Raw genomic sequence first — 15,767 nt, forward strand, 5'->3', positions numbered from 1 at the left:
GCATTTTATTTATTGGACCACTAGTAAGTTTCGATGTCAACCCCCCGTCACTACTTTTTTGGTGTTAGACTAGATACTTGTTGGGTACACGTTGATATACATACTCACGCTACACTTCTGCACTGAATGTGCAGGATCTGACAGGTTCACTTGGTGGCCATCCTGGTGCATACGCACAACTGCTGAGTGGAGTTTTTGGTGAGATGTTTCCTATGCTATGCATCGCATCCCTCGGAGTCTCCATCTTATTTATTTACATTATCTTGTCTATTGTATTTTCCATACAGTTGTTGTATTATTAATGCACTCTTTATGCACTTGTGACATCGGATTTTGGGATGTTCTAGAATTTGTTTATGGTATTGCTTAACATTGACACACTTTTACTTTATATTTTATCCAAAATATATGTATCTATGATTTTTACTGCATTAATTTCTCTATTTAATAAGATTCATGATTTCAAAAATAATAATTAAATGAATAATTAAGCTGGTAGTTGAATGAATACTGTTGGCTTGCCTAACGGCGATATTGGACGCCATCACAACCTGTACTGGGTTTTGGGTCGTGACACCGGTAAGGCTAGATTTTTGGGCATGTATTTGGTTCGTCATACTTTGGAGAAGGTGAAAGTGATCAGGAGCGGACTCGTACAACTCAGTCCGGGCAAAAGAGTTATGCAGTCCGGAAGGTTCGGGATGTGGCTTACATGGAAGATGACAAGGTTCTTCTCCGAGTGTTGCCTATGAAGGGCGTGATATGATTTGAAAGAAGGGCAAGTTGAGCCCGAGGTTCAATGGCCCGTTTGAGATCTTTGAGAGAATTGGGGAGGTCGCTTATAGGCTTGCATTGCCTCCTAGCCTAGAAGGAGTACATCCAGTATTTCACATCACCATGTTTCGGAAGTACCATGAGGATAGGTCACATGTTTTAGATTTCAGCATGGTACAACTTTATGAGAATTTGACTTCTAGACAGACAGGTTCGAAAGTTGAGATCTAAAGATATTCCTTCTGTGAAAGTGCGTTAGGGAGGTCACCCGATTGAGGAGGCTACTTGGGATTCCGAGTCCGATATGAGGTGTAGATACCTACACTATTTTGCTAGTCCAGGTATATTTATATGTATGTTCGAGGACTAATGTTTCTTTTAGAGGTGAGAATGTAACGACTTGATAGGTTGTTTTGAGTACTAGTTCCTTTTTTTGTGTTTCAATACTTTTCATAGCTCGATTTGATGATTTATGACTTGTGTGCGTGGTCCGTGTCGATTGCCGGAAAGATTATATGTGAAATTTTTAAGAAAATGTGATTTTGACTTTAAATATGGCTAGAGTTGACCACGGTCAACATTTTTGGTAAACGACTTCGGATCAGTATTTTGACGATTCCGATAGGTTTGTATGATGATTTTGGACTTATATGCATGTTTGGTTGGGTTCCCGGGTGACCCGAGGTCGTTTCGGCGCGTTATGTGAAAAGTTAGAAAAATGAGCTTTGAATTTGAAAATCTTGAGTTTTAATGATCGATTCTTGAATTTTGATATTATTTTGATGATTTGAGATTGCGGGCTAGTTTGTCTGATGTTATTACACTTGTATGAATGTTCGGATTAGAGCCCGAGGTGCTCGGGTGAGTTTGGGATGTGATTTGGATGGTTTTGGAACAACTGAAAGAGCACTAGTGTTGGTAACCTGCAGATCTCGCATTTGCGAGCATCGGTAGGGATGACTCACATTTGCGAAGATGGACTGGGGGATAGGCACTGCCCTTTTGAGAAATCTATGTCGCATTTGCAAATGGGGGATCATTGCATTTGTGACTATGGTGTCGTATTTGCGACACTGGGCATTTTTTAGCAGCTTCGCAAATGCAAAGCTTGGTTCACATTTGCGAGAGAGTGGACCTTCGCAAATGCGAAGTGTTTGTCGCTTTTGCAATAACTGAAGGGCTCAAAATCTGTTCGCTTTTGCGAATATTGCAATAGCGAACAAGAGTTTACAATTGCGATATCTGCAGCTGGGTAAATTGTGAGAATTTCGGGACTTAGCTTATTTTATACCATTTTTGAACCCTAGACTCCATAGAGGCGATTTTTGGAAAGCAATTTCTTCCCAAATTCATAGTTTAGTAATCTTAACTTGTTTTTATTAAATTTCAATTACTTTTTATGAATTTCATCCTTAAAGTAGAAATTGAGGGTTTTGGGTAGAAGTTAGAAACTTTATAAAGTTGAGATTTAGACTTCAAATTGAGGTCAGATTTCAAAACAAATCATATATCTGGGCTCGGGGGTGAATGGGTAATTGTGTTAATATAGGATTTCGACACGCAGGCTCAGATTGACTTTTTATTGACTTTCTCAATTATGTTAAAGATTGAACCTTTTTCATTCAATGGTAGTTTCTAAATCTTGTTTGACTTGTTTGAACAATATTGACTAGATTCGATTGGTTTGGACGCTTGTTATAAAGAAAAGTCATGTTGGAATTTTGATTATGTTCCGAAAAGAGGTAAGTTTCTTGGTTAAAATTGATTTGAGGGAAATAGGGTAGAATCGAGTTAATTTGTTATGTGATTTATGTGTTTGGGCAGGCACATATACAAGGTGACGGGTGTATATGTGTTGGCCATACGATAACCGTGCAGGTAGAATTAGCCTTAATTGTGCCATATTATTTGTGTTTTATGTCTTCCATGCTTTAGATAGATTGTTTAATTCTTTAACTTCTCGTATTCATGTTATTTTCTATGGTTGAGATAGTTGAGATATTGGTATTGAGATCGTTTAATTGTTAACTAGTTGTTGGTGCTATTTGTTCGAAGATTCTCATACGACGAGTTGTGTTCAAATACTATTATTGATGTTGAATATGCTTCTCACCTTGCTTGGTAATGTATTGTATGTGATTTCTTGGTGAGGAAGAGTGAAATGCACGAAGGGTGTCGCCGTGCTTGTGAGGAAGAGTGATTGTGCACGAAGGGTATTTTCATGCGTTATTTATATATTGATATTATTGCTTGAGTGAATGTGAGGATATGCACGAAGGGTGTTTCCATGCTTGCTATTATTTTATAATTTGAGGATGAGAGTAAAAGCACGAAGGGTGATGACATGCAATTATTTTTATATTATAATTTGAGGATGAGAGTAAAAGCATGAACGGTGATGCCGTACAATTTTGTTGATTTCATTGCTCTTTACTTTGATATTTGGAATATGGACTTGGCTTTGTGGTTTCATTGTTTACTTTTAAAAGAGTCTTACTCAGTGACACTTTACTTTGTGTTTTTGTTTATGCCCCCTTTACATGTGTACTTGTTAACCCTTTCAATTTGTCATTATCCCGTTGTTATATCTAATACGCTATCTAATATATTATTACTTCTTGATATATAACTGCATAGGTTTATAGTAAGTGTCTTGTCTTAGCCTCATCACTACCTCGTCGGGGTTAGACTCGATACTTATTAAGTATATTGGGTCAGTTGTACTCATACTATACTTTTATACTTCATGTGCAGATTCAGATATCGGTACCAGCGGAGTCCCGGGAGTTGCTTAGCAGATACCGGGCAGGTGATTCGAGGTAGAGCTGCATTCCGTTCGCAAGTCTTGAATCATCTTCTTATTTCTATTGTATTGTTTCTATTTTTTGGACAATGTTGTATTTCTTTCAAAATAATGCATGTAGTAAACTCTAGAAGTTCATGCACTTGTGACTCCACATCTTGGGATGGTTTACATAAGAAGTTGGTTTTAGACTTATCATGTTTATCTCTGAATTGCTTTTACGTTATGTGTATAATCCTGTTGTTAGTCATTTATTGTAGTTCTTTCAAGTTTTCTATTGTATGTTGGCTTGTCTAGAAAGCAGTATTAGGCACCATCAAGGCCCCGATTGGTTAAAATTTCGGCGTGGCACATAAGTGTCACAGAGTGCACGTGTCCCCATCAAGGCACAACATAAGAACAACACGGATGTGTGTTCATAACATATGTATATCTATCTCCGAGGCAAGTATAGCATAAGTCTCAAGATTTACTCATCATGCTCAAAATAAGGTACCAATAGCCTCAACCTTTCTCTAGCATGGTTTGTTGTGCTCAAGTAGTTGATTAATTGAATAATACATAGAATCAATTAGAACATACAATCAAATAAAGCATATAGTAAGATAGAATCTACCCCGAACATGAATACCCATGGCACATGTATACACGCTCGTCACCTAATATATACATCACACCCGCATGTAGCAAACAATATCAATTAGTAGGAAAAAATCCATCAACCAAAGCTAGGCAAAGAGACATATCTCATTCAAGCAAATCCAAAGCTCCAAAATCGCATTTTCTTGAGGAAACAACTCTATCCGGCTCAATTCTAGCTAATCATCAATCAAGGAAGTCAACCAATATTAAAAGGAATGGCCCCGAACAATAAAGCCTCGGTTTTTGTAGAATTTCCCAAAAATCAATAAAAGTCAACCCAGATTCGCGTGACCGAAACCTGAAACCAATATCGGAATTTGATGACCCATAATCTGCATAGTCCAAATATATAATGAGATTCCAAAACCGAGTCCATATCGGTATCCGAAATCCCTAAAATATAATCTCTTAAAGTGTATGCAAAAATCCTCAATTTCCTTCAAAATTTCCATGATTAAAGTGTGCAGATCCATGGGAAATCAATGTATATTATCAAATCCAAGTAGAAATAACTTACCCACAAGGTAGTACTGAAAATATCCTCCAAAAGGGCCTATGACCGAGCTCCAAAATCAAAAATAATGAATTACTTATGAGCCAACCCTAGAAATATAATAAATTGCCAGTGATTCCTCATATACAGACATAAATGCTGCATATGCGACCTCGCATATGCGAGCAATCTGCGAACCTAAAGGAACCTGACCAATCCCGTATTTGCGCAAAATATATTGCAGAAGCAGCCTCGCATCTGCGCCACACGCTCTGCAAATGCGGACTCCTAAGCCTGACCAATCCTCGCATCTGCGACCAAAACCCCGAAGATGCGACTTCGCACCTGCGCTTCCTTTTCGCAGAAGACCACCTCCAGACCACTTCCTTTTTTGCAGAAGCGGCATCCCTTCCACAAAAGCGACATTGCACCTGCGACAAATTCTCCGCAGGTGCGAAACACCGATAACAAAACTACCAAACAAGACCAAAAATAATTTGAAATTCATCCAAAACACACCTGAGCCCCTCAGAACCCCGTCCAAATATACCAATCAGTCTCAAAACATAACACGGACCTACTCTTGGCCTCCAATCACACAAAAGAACATCAAAACCATAAATCGTACCTCAATTCAAGCTTAATGAACTAATCGAACTTCAAACTTTCAAAACTCATACTGAACCACGTCTAACCAACTCGGAATAATCCCAAATTTTACACACAAGTCCCAAATTACATAAAAGAAATTATTCCAACTTTTGGAAAAGCTATCTGAACCCGATAATATCGAAGTCAAACGTATAAACCTTCCAAATATTCAAATTGCCAACTTTCGATAAATAGAGCTGAAACCTTCTAGGAGCACCCAAATTCAAAATAAAAAATACGCTCAAGTCCAAAAGTATCATACGAACCTATTGGAACCATCAAAATATGAATATGAGGTCATATAATCACAAGTCAAACCTTGGTCAACTCTTCCAACTTAAAGCTTCTAAATTGAGAATTGCTCTTCCGAAACAATCCCGCACTTCTCGAAAATTAAAACCTAACATGCACGCAAGTTATAATACATCATATGAAACTACTCAAGACCTCAAACTACCGATCGGAATGTAAATGCTCAAAATGGCCTATGGAAAATGATGTTGGATAGTTACCATATATGAGTCGGTAGTCGGTGGCGCTCGATGGTCGTAGGTCATTGGTCAGTGGTTGGTGGTCGACGTTTGTATGTACCAGTCGATGATTCTAAGAATTGAAAGAATTGAAAGGTGTTTAAGTTTGGAGGATGTTTTGATCCAGCTAATATCATTAAACTTAATTGAATTTATTTTTGCTCAGTTTGGATAAATAGAGATAGAAGTTAAAGGTCAGGGCTAACTGAGTCCATTCCAGTAAATCACCCCTGCGCACATGCACACATTTCAGGATTGATAATAGAAACCAAAGAAATCCTACTAGAATAACTTTATAATGCAAGACTTGTGATATGCTATAGAGCACTTTGCGTGCCAAAGTCTTTTATGAAACTAATAGCCCAATGAAGCAAATCTTATTTGTTGCTGCAACTGGTGACAAGAACCAAAGGAAAAGAAGAAAAATACTATTGTCATGTTGTCGTTCCAATGACTTTTTTTTTTGGTTGGAAAGATAAGTTGCATTAATTAACGTACACAGATTGTGATGCATGGGCATCATATTACAAACAGAAGAAGCACTAGATGTAGAAGCTAAGCTAGAATTGCTAACTCTAATGTGAGTAGTGTTACAATCCCAGGTGCTGCTCTGGGCAAGACCAGTTGACAAAAAGGATTTTACTTCCGTCAAGCCAGCTTCCGATTGATGAGCAAAAATTGTGTGTGCATCCATGGTGATGTTGATATTCTCAGCTGTTGACGGGACTACCCTGATAGTAGGTAGTTCTAGTTTGTCTTCAAGTAAGAGGCATGAAACAAAAACTGGTGGTGCTTCAAAAAGTGATGTGTCAGCGTTACTTTCCATCTGACTGCCATATTTCGCTAAGCTATCTGCGACTCTATTTTGTTCTCTGTACATATGGAACACCATTGGATCATGTAGCAGCTGGAGAAGGTACCCGCAATCACATAGTAGATTAGTATAGAATGGATGATCTTTTGTTAGTAGATTAATTACCTCTTTAGCGTCCAGTTCCACTTCCAGTGGTACTAGTTTCCTTTGTACTGCTAGTTTAAGGCCGTGAAGTAAAGCATGCATTTCAGCTGTAAGGCTGTTGGAGGTGGTAAGTGAACCGGCGAAGCCCATAATCCATTTGCCTCTATCCTTACGGATTACACCACCTATACCCGTGTAGTTTTTAGTTGATGAATAAGCTCCATCTGTATTTAGCTTATAGTAGTTTGGTTTTGGTGGAATCCAGCGGAGTGAAGTGCGAAGTCTAGTGGGTTTTTTACAATGAAAGGCCGCCAGATAGGAAAACTCAATAGCTTGATGTAATGTAAGTGCTGGAGGAGTTTTCAAATTTTTGTGCTCAAATAGGTTGCGGTTGCGAGTGAGCCAAATATTCCATAAACTTAATGGAAGGTAGGTACGTTGGTTAATTTTATAGGGTAGGTGAATGTGCTTGGAATGTATGAATGGGTAAAGCCACTGTTGTGGAGATACCCAATGTTGAAGAGATGTTATGTGTGGTCGAAGCCCTACTGAATGCCAATAGTCTTGTGCACTAGTGCAATGTAAAAAGATGTGTGTAGTAGTTTCCTGTTCAGTTTGGCAGTAGTTGCAAATGTTGTTAGGAAGTATGCCAATAGAATGAAGGTAATGATTTGTGGGAAGTCTGTTATGGTGCAGTAGCCAGAGGAAGGTTTTAAAATTAGGGGAAATGGGTAGCTTCCAAAGCCACTTCGAATTGGTGCTTGAGGACTGTGTGGGTCGATTGGCAACAGATAAGGCGTGATACATGGAATTTACTGTAAAGTTGCATGAAGGATGTATGGTATAACAGGTGCGGTCAGATGGTTATGGAAATATATGGAGTAGGAATCTTGTTTATAATGACCGGAGGCAGATGGAAAGTAATATTTGCCCAATCCCATCCCAATAGTGTTAAACATGTGGAGACTTTTAGTGCTTGATGGTTGTATGGTAGTGGTCCTTGTATGAGAGATCGTAGGGTTGTACCTAGGGGTGTTAATGGTTCGGTTCGGTCGGTTATTTTATAAAATTTATACCATACCAATTTTTCGGTTATTTTATTATGTATAACCAAAATTAGACTTTTCGAAACCGTCCCAATCATGTCGGTTTCTCTTCGGTATCGGTACGGTTCGGTTAATTTTTGATATTTTTTTAAATATCATGTAAAATTCACCAGTAGAAGTAGAATGCAATAACATACGTTCTTTTATAGGATTTAGCAAAACTCTCTAGTCATTTTTACTGTTTAAAGGGTGATGAATTAAAAAAATGAAAGATGGCTTGAGTATATATCTATTAACTATTCTACAACAACATAAAAGAAATCAAGCAAAGGCAAAAAAAATATAAATCACACGAGTGAAAAGATATTAACCAAGTTGGGACTCAAGAATAAAGTCTAGAGAAGATTTAAATATTCAAAAAGATAAATCTAAATTATATGAAAGGAAGCATATTCAATACATTGTAGTTTGCTACTCATAGTCGCTAGAATACTTTGTGTCTTGCTAATAAAGATACTTAAAATAACTTAGTTTAAGTAGACGAAGCATAATAGGTTTTAGGAATTAGTATTTTGAGTTTAATTACTTGTTGGCTTGTAATAGTTTTCATAATTCCAAGGCTCAAAGAAAAATTTAATACATTATTATTTTTAAACTTACTAGATAAATATATTTTTCACATGTAAAATTTATTCGGTACGGTTCGGTTTTTTTTCGGTTTATTTTTATAAAATAAAAAACCTACCCTTATTATCAGTGCGGTTATAGATTTATATAAAAACCTACGGTTTCTTAAAAAGAAACCTAAAAATCGGTTCGGTACGGTATGGTTCGGTCGATTTAATCAATTTTCGAATATCCATTGAGAACCTCTAGTTGTACCTGCCCCAACCCATGGGTCATTCCAAAGATTGATGTGCTGGCCGTTTCCAATTTTTCATTGAATACCAAGTTGTTAGTGTGCCCACCCTTTAGTGATATTACGCCAAGTGTGTGAGTGATTTGTGATTGTAGTGGTACGTAGGTATTTGTAAAGTAGTAGGGTAGCCCAAAGAATGTTTGGTGATTGAAAAAGTCGCCAAGCTAGGCTAGCAAGTACGAGCATTATTTTTATTAGGTAGTTGTTGTATACCAAGACCCCCGTTTTCTTTTGGCTGAATAACTAATTTCATATTTAGAAGGTGTAATTTCTTCCTTGTTTGAGTAGTACCTCAAAGGAAATTGCGTTGGTATTGTGCCATTTTGTTTATGATAGACCGGGGAATTAAAATATATTGCATTATATGATTTGGGAGAGCGTTTAGGGTAGATTTAATTAGTGGTAGTGCGACCCGCTATAGTGAGGAATTTGGTTTTCTATCCCGCAAATCGATTCTTAAAATTGTCCAATAAAAATTGAAAATCTGATTTTTTTTGGTTTTTCTAAAAAGATCTCATAGGGCTAGCTCAATGATACCCACTTGTGTGAATCTATCCTCACTTTCTTTTTCCTAAAGTCTAAGATTTTTATATTTAAATTCTCGTTTGACCAAAGCAAAAAGATTTCGATTTACTTACTAATTAAATGATCCACCAAAATAGGCATGTTAAATTATAAAAAATAAAATAATAGAGGAAGAGAAAGAAATTGCGAGAAATATTCGGATGGCTAAACTATATGTTGGAGCTCTTTCAAAACCGTAGAATTGCTACAATTGATCCCAACCTACAACTCACAACTAGATTCAACCAATTCCGAAAGACCTATATTCATTTCTTCTACAACTGTTTTCCAAATTTTAACAGTTTTAATCCACCGAAAATATAAAGCAAAACAAAAGTAACATGAAAAACTACTTCACTTTATACATGTAAACATGAAAATTCTCAATTTTGTGTGGAGGATTACTGAAAGAATTGTCAAGTGCAGTGTCTCATTTACGTCCAAGGTACATTGTATGTTATGCATCTCTTTCTCCATTCTTGCTTATTTCATTCTTTTAAGCTAAATTTGGCCAGACCCAAAATCCTTAAAATCACATTCAATTTTGAATTTTCAGGGATCAAATTCAGAAAGCAAAAAAATGCCAAGACGTCGTCCATTGTACACCTGTGTAGCTTCAATCTTTGCAATTATCCACATTGCCTGCAAAAAAACAGAGGACTTCAATGGACCTATCAGATCAATAATAGATAAAATTGCAATATGTACGAGTTATGTAATGCCAATTTTATACACAATGCAATTTCAATGGCTATTAGTCGTCTCTTTTGTAGATAATTGCATACTGACTTCAGAAATTATAGTAGAAAAGTTATTTCCACCAGCATCCAGAGTTTTCGATAAGATGGATGAGCTAGCTTATGTTGCAGAAAGCCTACCAGGAAAATTTGATGATTCCATGGAAAAGTTGCCAATATTTATTCACCAGGTACCATTTCTTGATTGGGCACTATTCCAACTTATAGCGTGGTTGAATTTCTGGATTTCGTGTTTGACTCACTGGGGATCCAGGAATGCTAGGGAGAAGGAGATAACAATTGATGTAAATCACAATGATCAATATCTCCAACAAGAATCAACAGTTAAATCGGATTTGCCTGCTAAACTGTTTAACCAATGGCCTAACACTGATTCTTCACATGTACAAATCATGGCAAATGAAAAATCAGAATGTGGGGTAGATGAGAAAAAGGTTACTGAGTCAGAAATTCAAGCATTTGTAGAGGCTATCAGTCCTGCAAGTTCATCAACTTGTGATCCATTTGAGGACGCGATTTCATCACCAATGTTTGGTTCTCATGAAGATATAAGCAAAACAATTGGAATTAGTATGTCGAAAACTGATATTGGAAAGTGTAGCTACAAGGAAATGCTAGAGAAAAGCTCTTAAGAAAACAAAGAAAAGATAGAAAGCATGATCACAGTTTAGTGAAGATAAATGTACAAGATGAAAGAAGCATCATTAAAGTGGAAAATTCATAATTGGATTTTCTTTTTTGGCGCAATAAATGAATGAATATTACAGAAAAAATCTCATTTCAATTTCAGTAGCATAGACATGTTTAGGATTGTAAACAAGAAGAAATTTATTGTAATGCCAAGTTAATTTTGAAGTAGAATAGACTTGTGCATTTGTGTAATTCAGATTAAGTAGTTGTCTAACTCTCTCTTGCATCTTCAAGGGAGAGTTAATATTTTCCTCTCTATTTTTCGCTTTGTTAAAAAAGAGGAGAGGAAAGAGAGTGTTCCTTTTTGCCCTTTCTAACTTTCAAATAGAGCTGTACACACTTACTCTATTTTTTTTAGTACTTATTTATTTTGTTTTTATATTTTTATCTATATCTATCTATTTATATTATTATAAATACTGAAACATCAAATGTTGAAAGTTGAATTACCAAAATACCCTTCTTAATAACCTAAATACTTTAATTCTGAATAAGTATTATTTAATATTATTAACCTAAATAAATATTGATGTATAAATTTCATTCGTCGTTGAAAGGTTGTGACCCTTTAATTTTGTAACCAACTATTTGAACTATAGAATTAATTGTTGGTGGCTTGTAATAAAATGCCACATTCTTACATAGAAGTTCTTGTTTATATCAGCCAATGAATTGTGAAAAAACCATTCTTCTTAACATTAAGAAAATTCAAAAGTCACGTTTTTAAGAAATTCAAAAGTCAGTTCACAACTACGATCTTAATTATACCTCTTAAAAACGGCAATATATATCATTTGAATTTTATGGAATACTTGATAATGGATAACTAAGTGAATACTTCATATAGAAACAAGAAAAAAAAAATAGTTTCAATACTTTCGTGTTGCACAAAATTTTAATAGTATAGTTGCGAGAAGGTGGCCAGGTAATTTTGCTTTGACTTTCATGGAACATCACTTTTTCTGATTTATCAAAACACTGTATTGCTTGGGAAGCATGAAGGAGTATATGATACCACAAATAGCACGAGCAAACGAAGGAATATGCTTATGAAAATGGTAATATGATGATTTACGGAAGATTTTTGGTAAATTGCTCCTATATAGGTATTTTGGTAGAAGTTTATACCATATCTTCCATAATAAATATCCATCCATTTCAAAAAGATTGACATTATTTCTTTATGACTCTGTTTCAAAAAGATTGGCACCTTGCAATATTTTCTTAATATGAAGAAGCATTTATAGCCACACAGATGCTATAACAAATTTAAGATCATAAGTGTCAAAAGTTTAAAACCTCACAAATATTATGACTTATTTAAGATCACATATCTCAAAAGTTTTTCCTTCTTTATCAAAATTTGTGCCAAGTCAAACTAGAACAATCTTTTTGAAGTGGAGGGAGTACAAAATATCATCTTGTATCTTATTCTTCACTATTTGGCAATGTTAATCATATATTGCTATGAAATTTTCTTAGGCTTTATTATGTATGTAATAAGTCTTTTTCTTTGGTTCTGTCACGATCCAAAATCGTGATGGCCCCTAACGCACTTGTTAGGCAAGCCGGACATAACAATAATGAATCATAATAGCAGGAATGACAAAATTAATACAAGTCTAAAGCCTTAACATAACATAATATTCGCCAATACATGATGAATCTCCTAGAATTGGTAAATATAGAGTCATGAGCTCTAAAACGGAAATACAAGTCTGAAAAGCTAAATAATAATACTGTCTGAAATAAAGACAATAGTACAATATGGAAAGAGACGCCAAGACTACGGTCGAGAATGCAGCTCGACCTCGTCTCCCGGTGGTCAACTCAGCTATAAGCCTCGGATACTGATGACTGGGTCCGACATCTGGATCTGTACAATTAAATGCAGATTGTAGTATGAATACAACCAACCCCATGTACTCAGCAAGTATCATAATTTACCTCCATGAGGTAATAAAAGTAAGAATTATAAATGATACTCACTATAACCTATACAGTTCATGGATTCAACAAGTACAGAACAATAATATGATCAAGTTATAAAGCACAGAAAGAACCATCCTGGTATACAAAATTACTTAAGTGCTCTGCTCAGTTAATGATCAAGCATATAAAATTATATGTAAGTAAATCAGGTAAATAACCAAGGAAATTACAAGTAAAGATGAAATGCAATAACCAAAACAAACACTAGCCAGATTTCCTCAGAATCTCAATACTCAACCAAACCACTGATCAGTTTTTCTCAATCCACGTGTACACCATCAATAAGAAACATGAGAGGGTGACCCTAGGAAAACGGATCCATATCCATACGTTGCACAGCGTAGACACGTGCAATAATCATAATAACACGTGCAATAATCATAATACGACTAGCGTGGTCACATGCTCAATATCATAATCCACCCAGCGTGGCCATAGGCTCAACCACACAATCCGTTCGGTGTGGTCACAAGTTCAACAACACAATCTGTCCGGCGTGGTCATAGGCACAACAATACAATCCTCCCGGCATGGTCACAAACACAACAACACAATCTATCTGGCGTGGTCAATGGCACAATTGGCACAGCGTGAACAAGTGCTACCAGTCCAAACCATATCACACAGAAAGAAAATATGCAAGAATACATGTATATGATCATTGAATATCATATTTCGTACTCCTGAACTGGTATAAGTGACATGCTAAGGTGTATGCATATATAAAATGTGCTATCATAGTTCAAATCGGCAATTTCATTATGGAACTAGAAATTATCAAGTTTATTAAGGAGATTAACCTCTATGTAACCTCAAACATAGATCAAATAGCTCCCAATAGGGTTACAAATATGAGAAACATCATAACATAAAGCTTAGCAATCAATTCAAGGTATATCATAGCCTAAGCACTACTCTGAGTATGGATAAATACCCCGGAGCACGCACATGGGCTCAACCCCACACATATGTGCCACCCATAACACAGAGCTATCACAAATAACTTAGGAAACTAGTGTCTCAATCAAGTTTAGGTAAGATATTTACCTCAAGCAAGCCAAATCAGTACTCTAAGAAGCCCTTCCCGCATGTATCATCCTCCAGACAACCCAAATCTAGCCAAATAAACTTAATATAATCAATAAAAGCCATAGGAACCGAATCCAAATGATAAAGCTAAGATCTCTAACAAAAATCATATAGTCAACCCAAAAGGTCAACCCCAGGCTAGCACCCCGAAACCCAACCAAACTCACAAATTTCGAATACTCATTCCGATATGAGTCCAAATATATGTGTTTCATCCAATTTCAATCTCAAATCGACCCTAAAATTATCAAATTTCACTCTCCAATAACATAGTTCGAAAACCCCCAAATGCCATATTTAATTCATACAAATTAGGAGTAATAATTCATGGGTAATCAATATCTATCATCAAAATTGAATAAACTTCACTTACCTCTTCAATTATAGTGAAAAGTCTCCCAAAGGCCGCCTCCAACCGAGCTCCATAATTCCACAAATGAGAAAGAGACCAAACCTTTCGATATATGTATTATGTCAAGTTAATCCGCACCTGAGGTCCTTCAGTCACATCTGCGACACCACATCTGTGAAAATTGCTTCGCTGGTGTGGGAACCACTAACTCCCCGACCATCCTCTTCTGCAGATCACCCTTCGCACCTGCGACTCCGCTACTGAGGACCCATGTCCGCACCTGCGGCTCCTCTCCTACGTCCCAGCTGTCGCATCTGTGGACTTCATCTGCCAAGCTAACACTCGCACATGCGCCTCCCTAGCCGTATCTACGGCCAAACCCCTCGTAGATGTGAAAACACCAGAAGTCCAAAATTTCTTCAGCAATGCAATAAGTCCAAAAATGGTCCGAACTCAATCTGAATCACACTCGAGGCCCGGGGACCCCATACAAACATACCAACAATCCTAACACAAAACACGAACCTACTCGAGGCCTCAAATCACCCAAAACAACATTAAAATCTACGAATCGCACCTCAATTCAAGCCTAAGGAACTAATCCAACTTTTCCAAATTTAGAACTTATGCCGAACAAGCCTAAACAACTCGGAATGATCTCAAATTTTGCATGCAAGTCACAAATGACACAATGGACCTATCCCAACTCCTATAGCCAAAATTCGAACCCGATATCAACAAAGTCAACTCCCGGTCAAACCTAGCAACCTTCCAAATATTCAATTTTCCAACTTTCACCAAAAAGCATCAAATCACACTAAGAACCTCCAAATCCACATCCGGACATATTCATAAGTCCAAAATCATCATACGAAGCTATTGAACCCATCAAAACTCCATTCCAAAGTCATCTACACCAAAGTCAAACTCTGGTCAACTCTTATAACTTATGCATCCAACCTTGGGACTAAGTGTCCCAATTCACTCCAAAACTTTTCCGAAACCAAATCAACCACCTCGGAAAGTCACGTAACCACAAATACACATATGTAAAGCATCAAATAAGGGAAATGGGGCTAAAGTACTGAAAATGACTGGCCATGTCATTACATTCTCCCTCTCTTAAAGAAGTGTTCATCCTCGAATGGGTAAAGAATATACCTAGAGTCTCAAAAAGGTGAGTATATCTGCTCCGCATCTCCTGCTCGGTCTCCCAAGTAGCCACCTTGGCTGGCTGACCTCTCTAATGAACCTTCACTGATGCTATATTCTTCGACCTCAACTTTTGAATATGCCGATCCAAAATGGCCACCGACTCTATATCATAAATCAAATCCTCATCTAACTACACCGTGTTGAAGTCCAAAATATGTTACGGATCACCATAATACTTTTGGAGCATCAAAACATAAAATACTGGGTGAACTCCCAATAGACTAGGTGGCAAGGCAAGTCTGTAGGCCACCTCTCCAACTCTCTCAAGCACCTTAAGAGGGCCAATATACC

At 36.8% G+C, this 15,767-nt stretch overlaps 1 protein-coding gene across 2 annotated transcripts; it reads left to right on the top strand.

The window, feature by feature from the left end:
• Window positions 1-9,599: 9,599 nt before the first annotated feature.
• On the top strand, window positions 9,600-10,999 carry LOC104096969 (uncharacterized). Of its 2 annotated transcripts, none has more exons than XM_009603435.4 (2): window positions 9,600-9,832; window positions 9,937-10,999. In XM_009603435.4, exon 2 carries the CDS (start codon window positions 9,961-9,963, stop codon window positions 10,768-10,770), a length of 810 nt encoding a protein of 269 aa, XP_009601730.1. In that variant the 5' UTR covers window positions 9,600-9,832; window positions 9,937-9,960; the 3' UTR covers window positions 10,771-10,999. The 2 variants fall into 2 exon arrangements, with proteins under 2 accessions (XP_009601730.1, XP_009601729.1); XM_009603434.4 differs by having other exon boundaries at window positions 9,602-9,825.
• Window positions 11,000-15,767: the final 4,768 nt, after the last annotated feature.

This window comes from Nicotiana tomentosiformis, chromosome 4 (genome assembly GCF_000390325.3).
Source record: "Nicotiana tomentosiformis chromosome 4, ASM39032v3, whole genome shotgun sequence".
Lineage (NCBI taxonomy): Eukaryota > Viridiplantae > Streptophyta > Magnoliopsida > Solanales > Solanaceae > Nicotiana > Nicotiana tomentosiformis.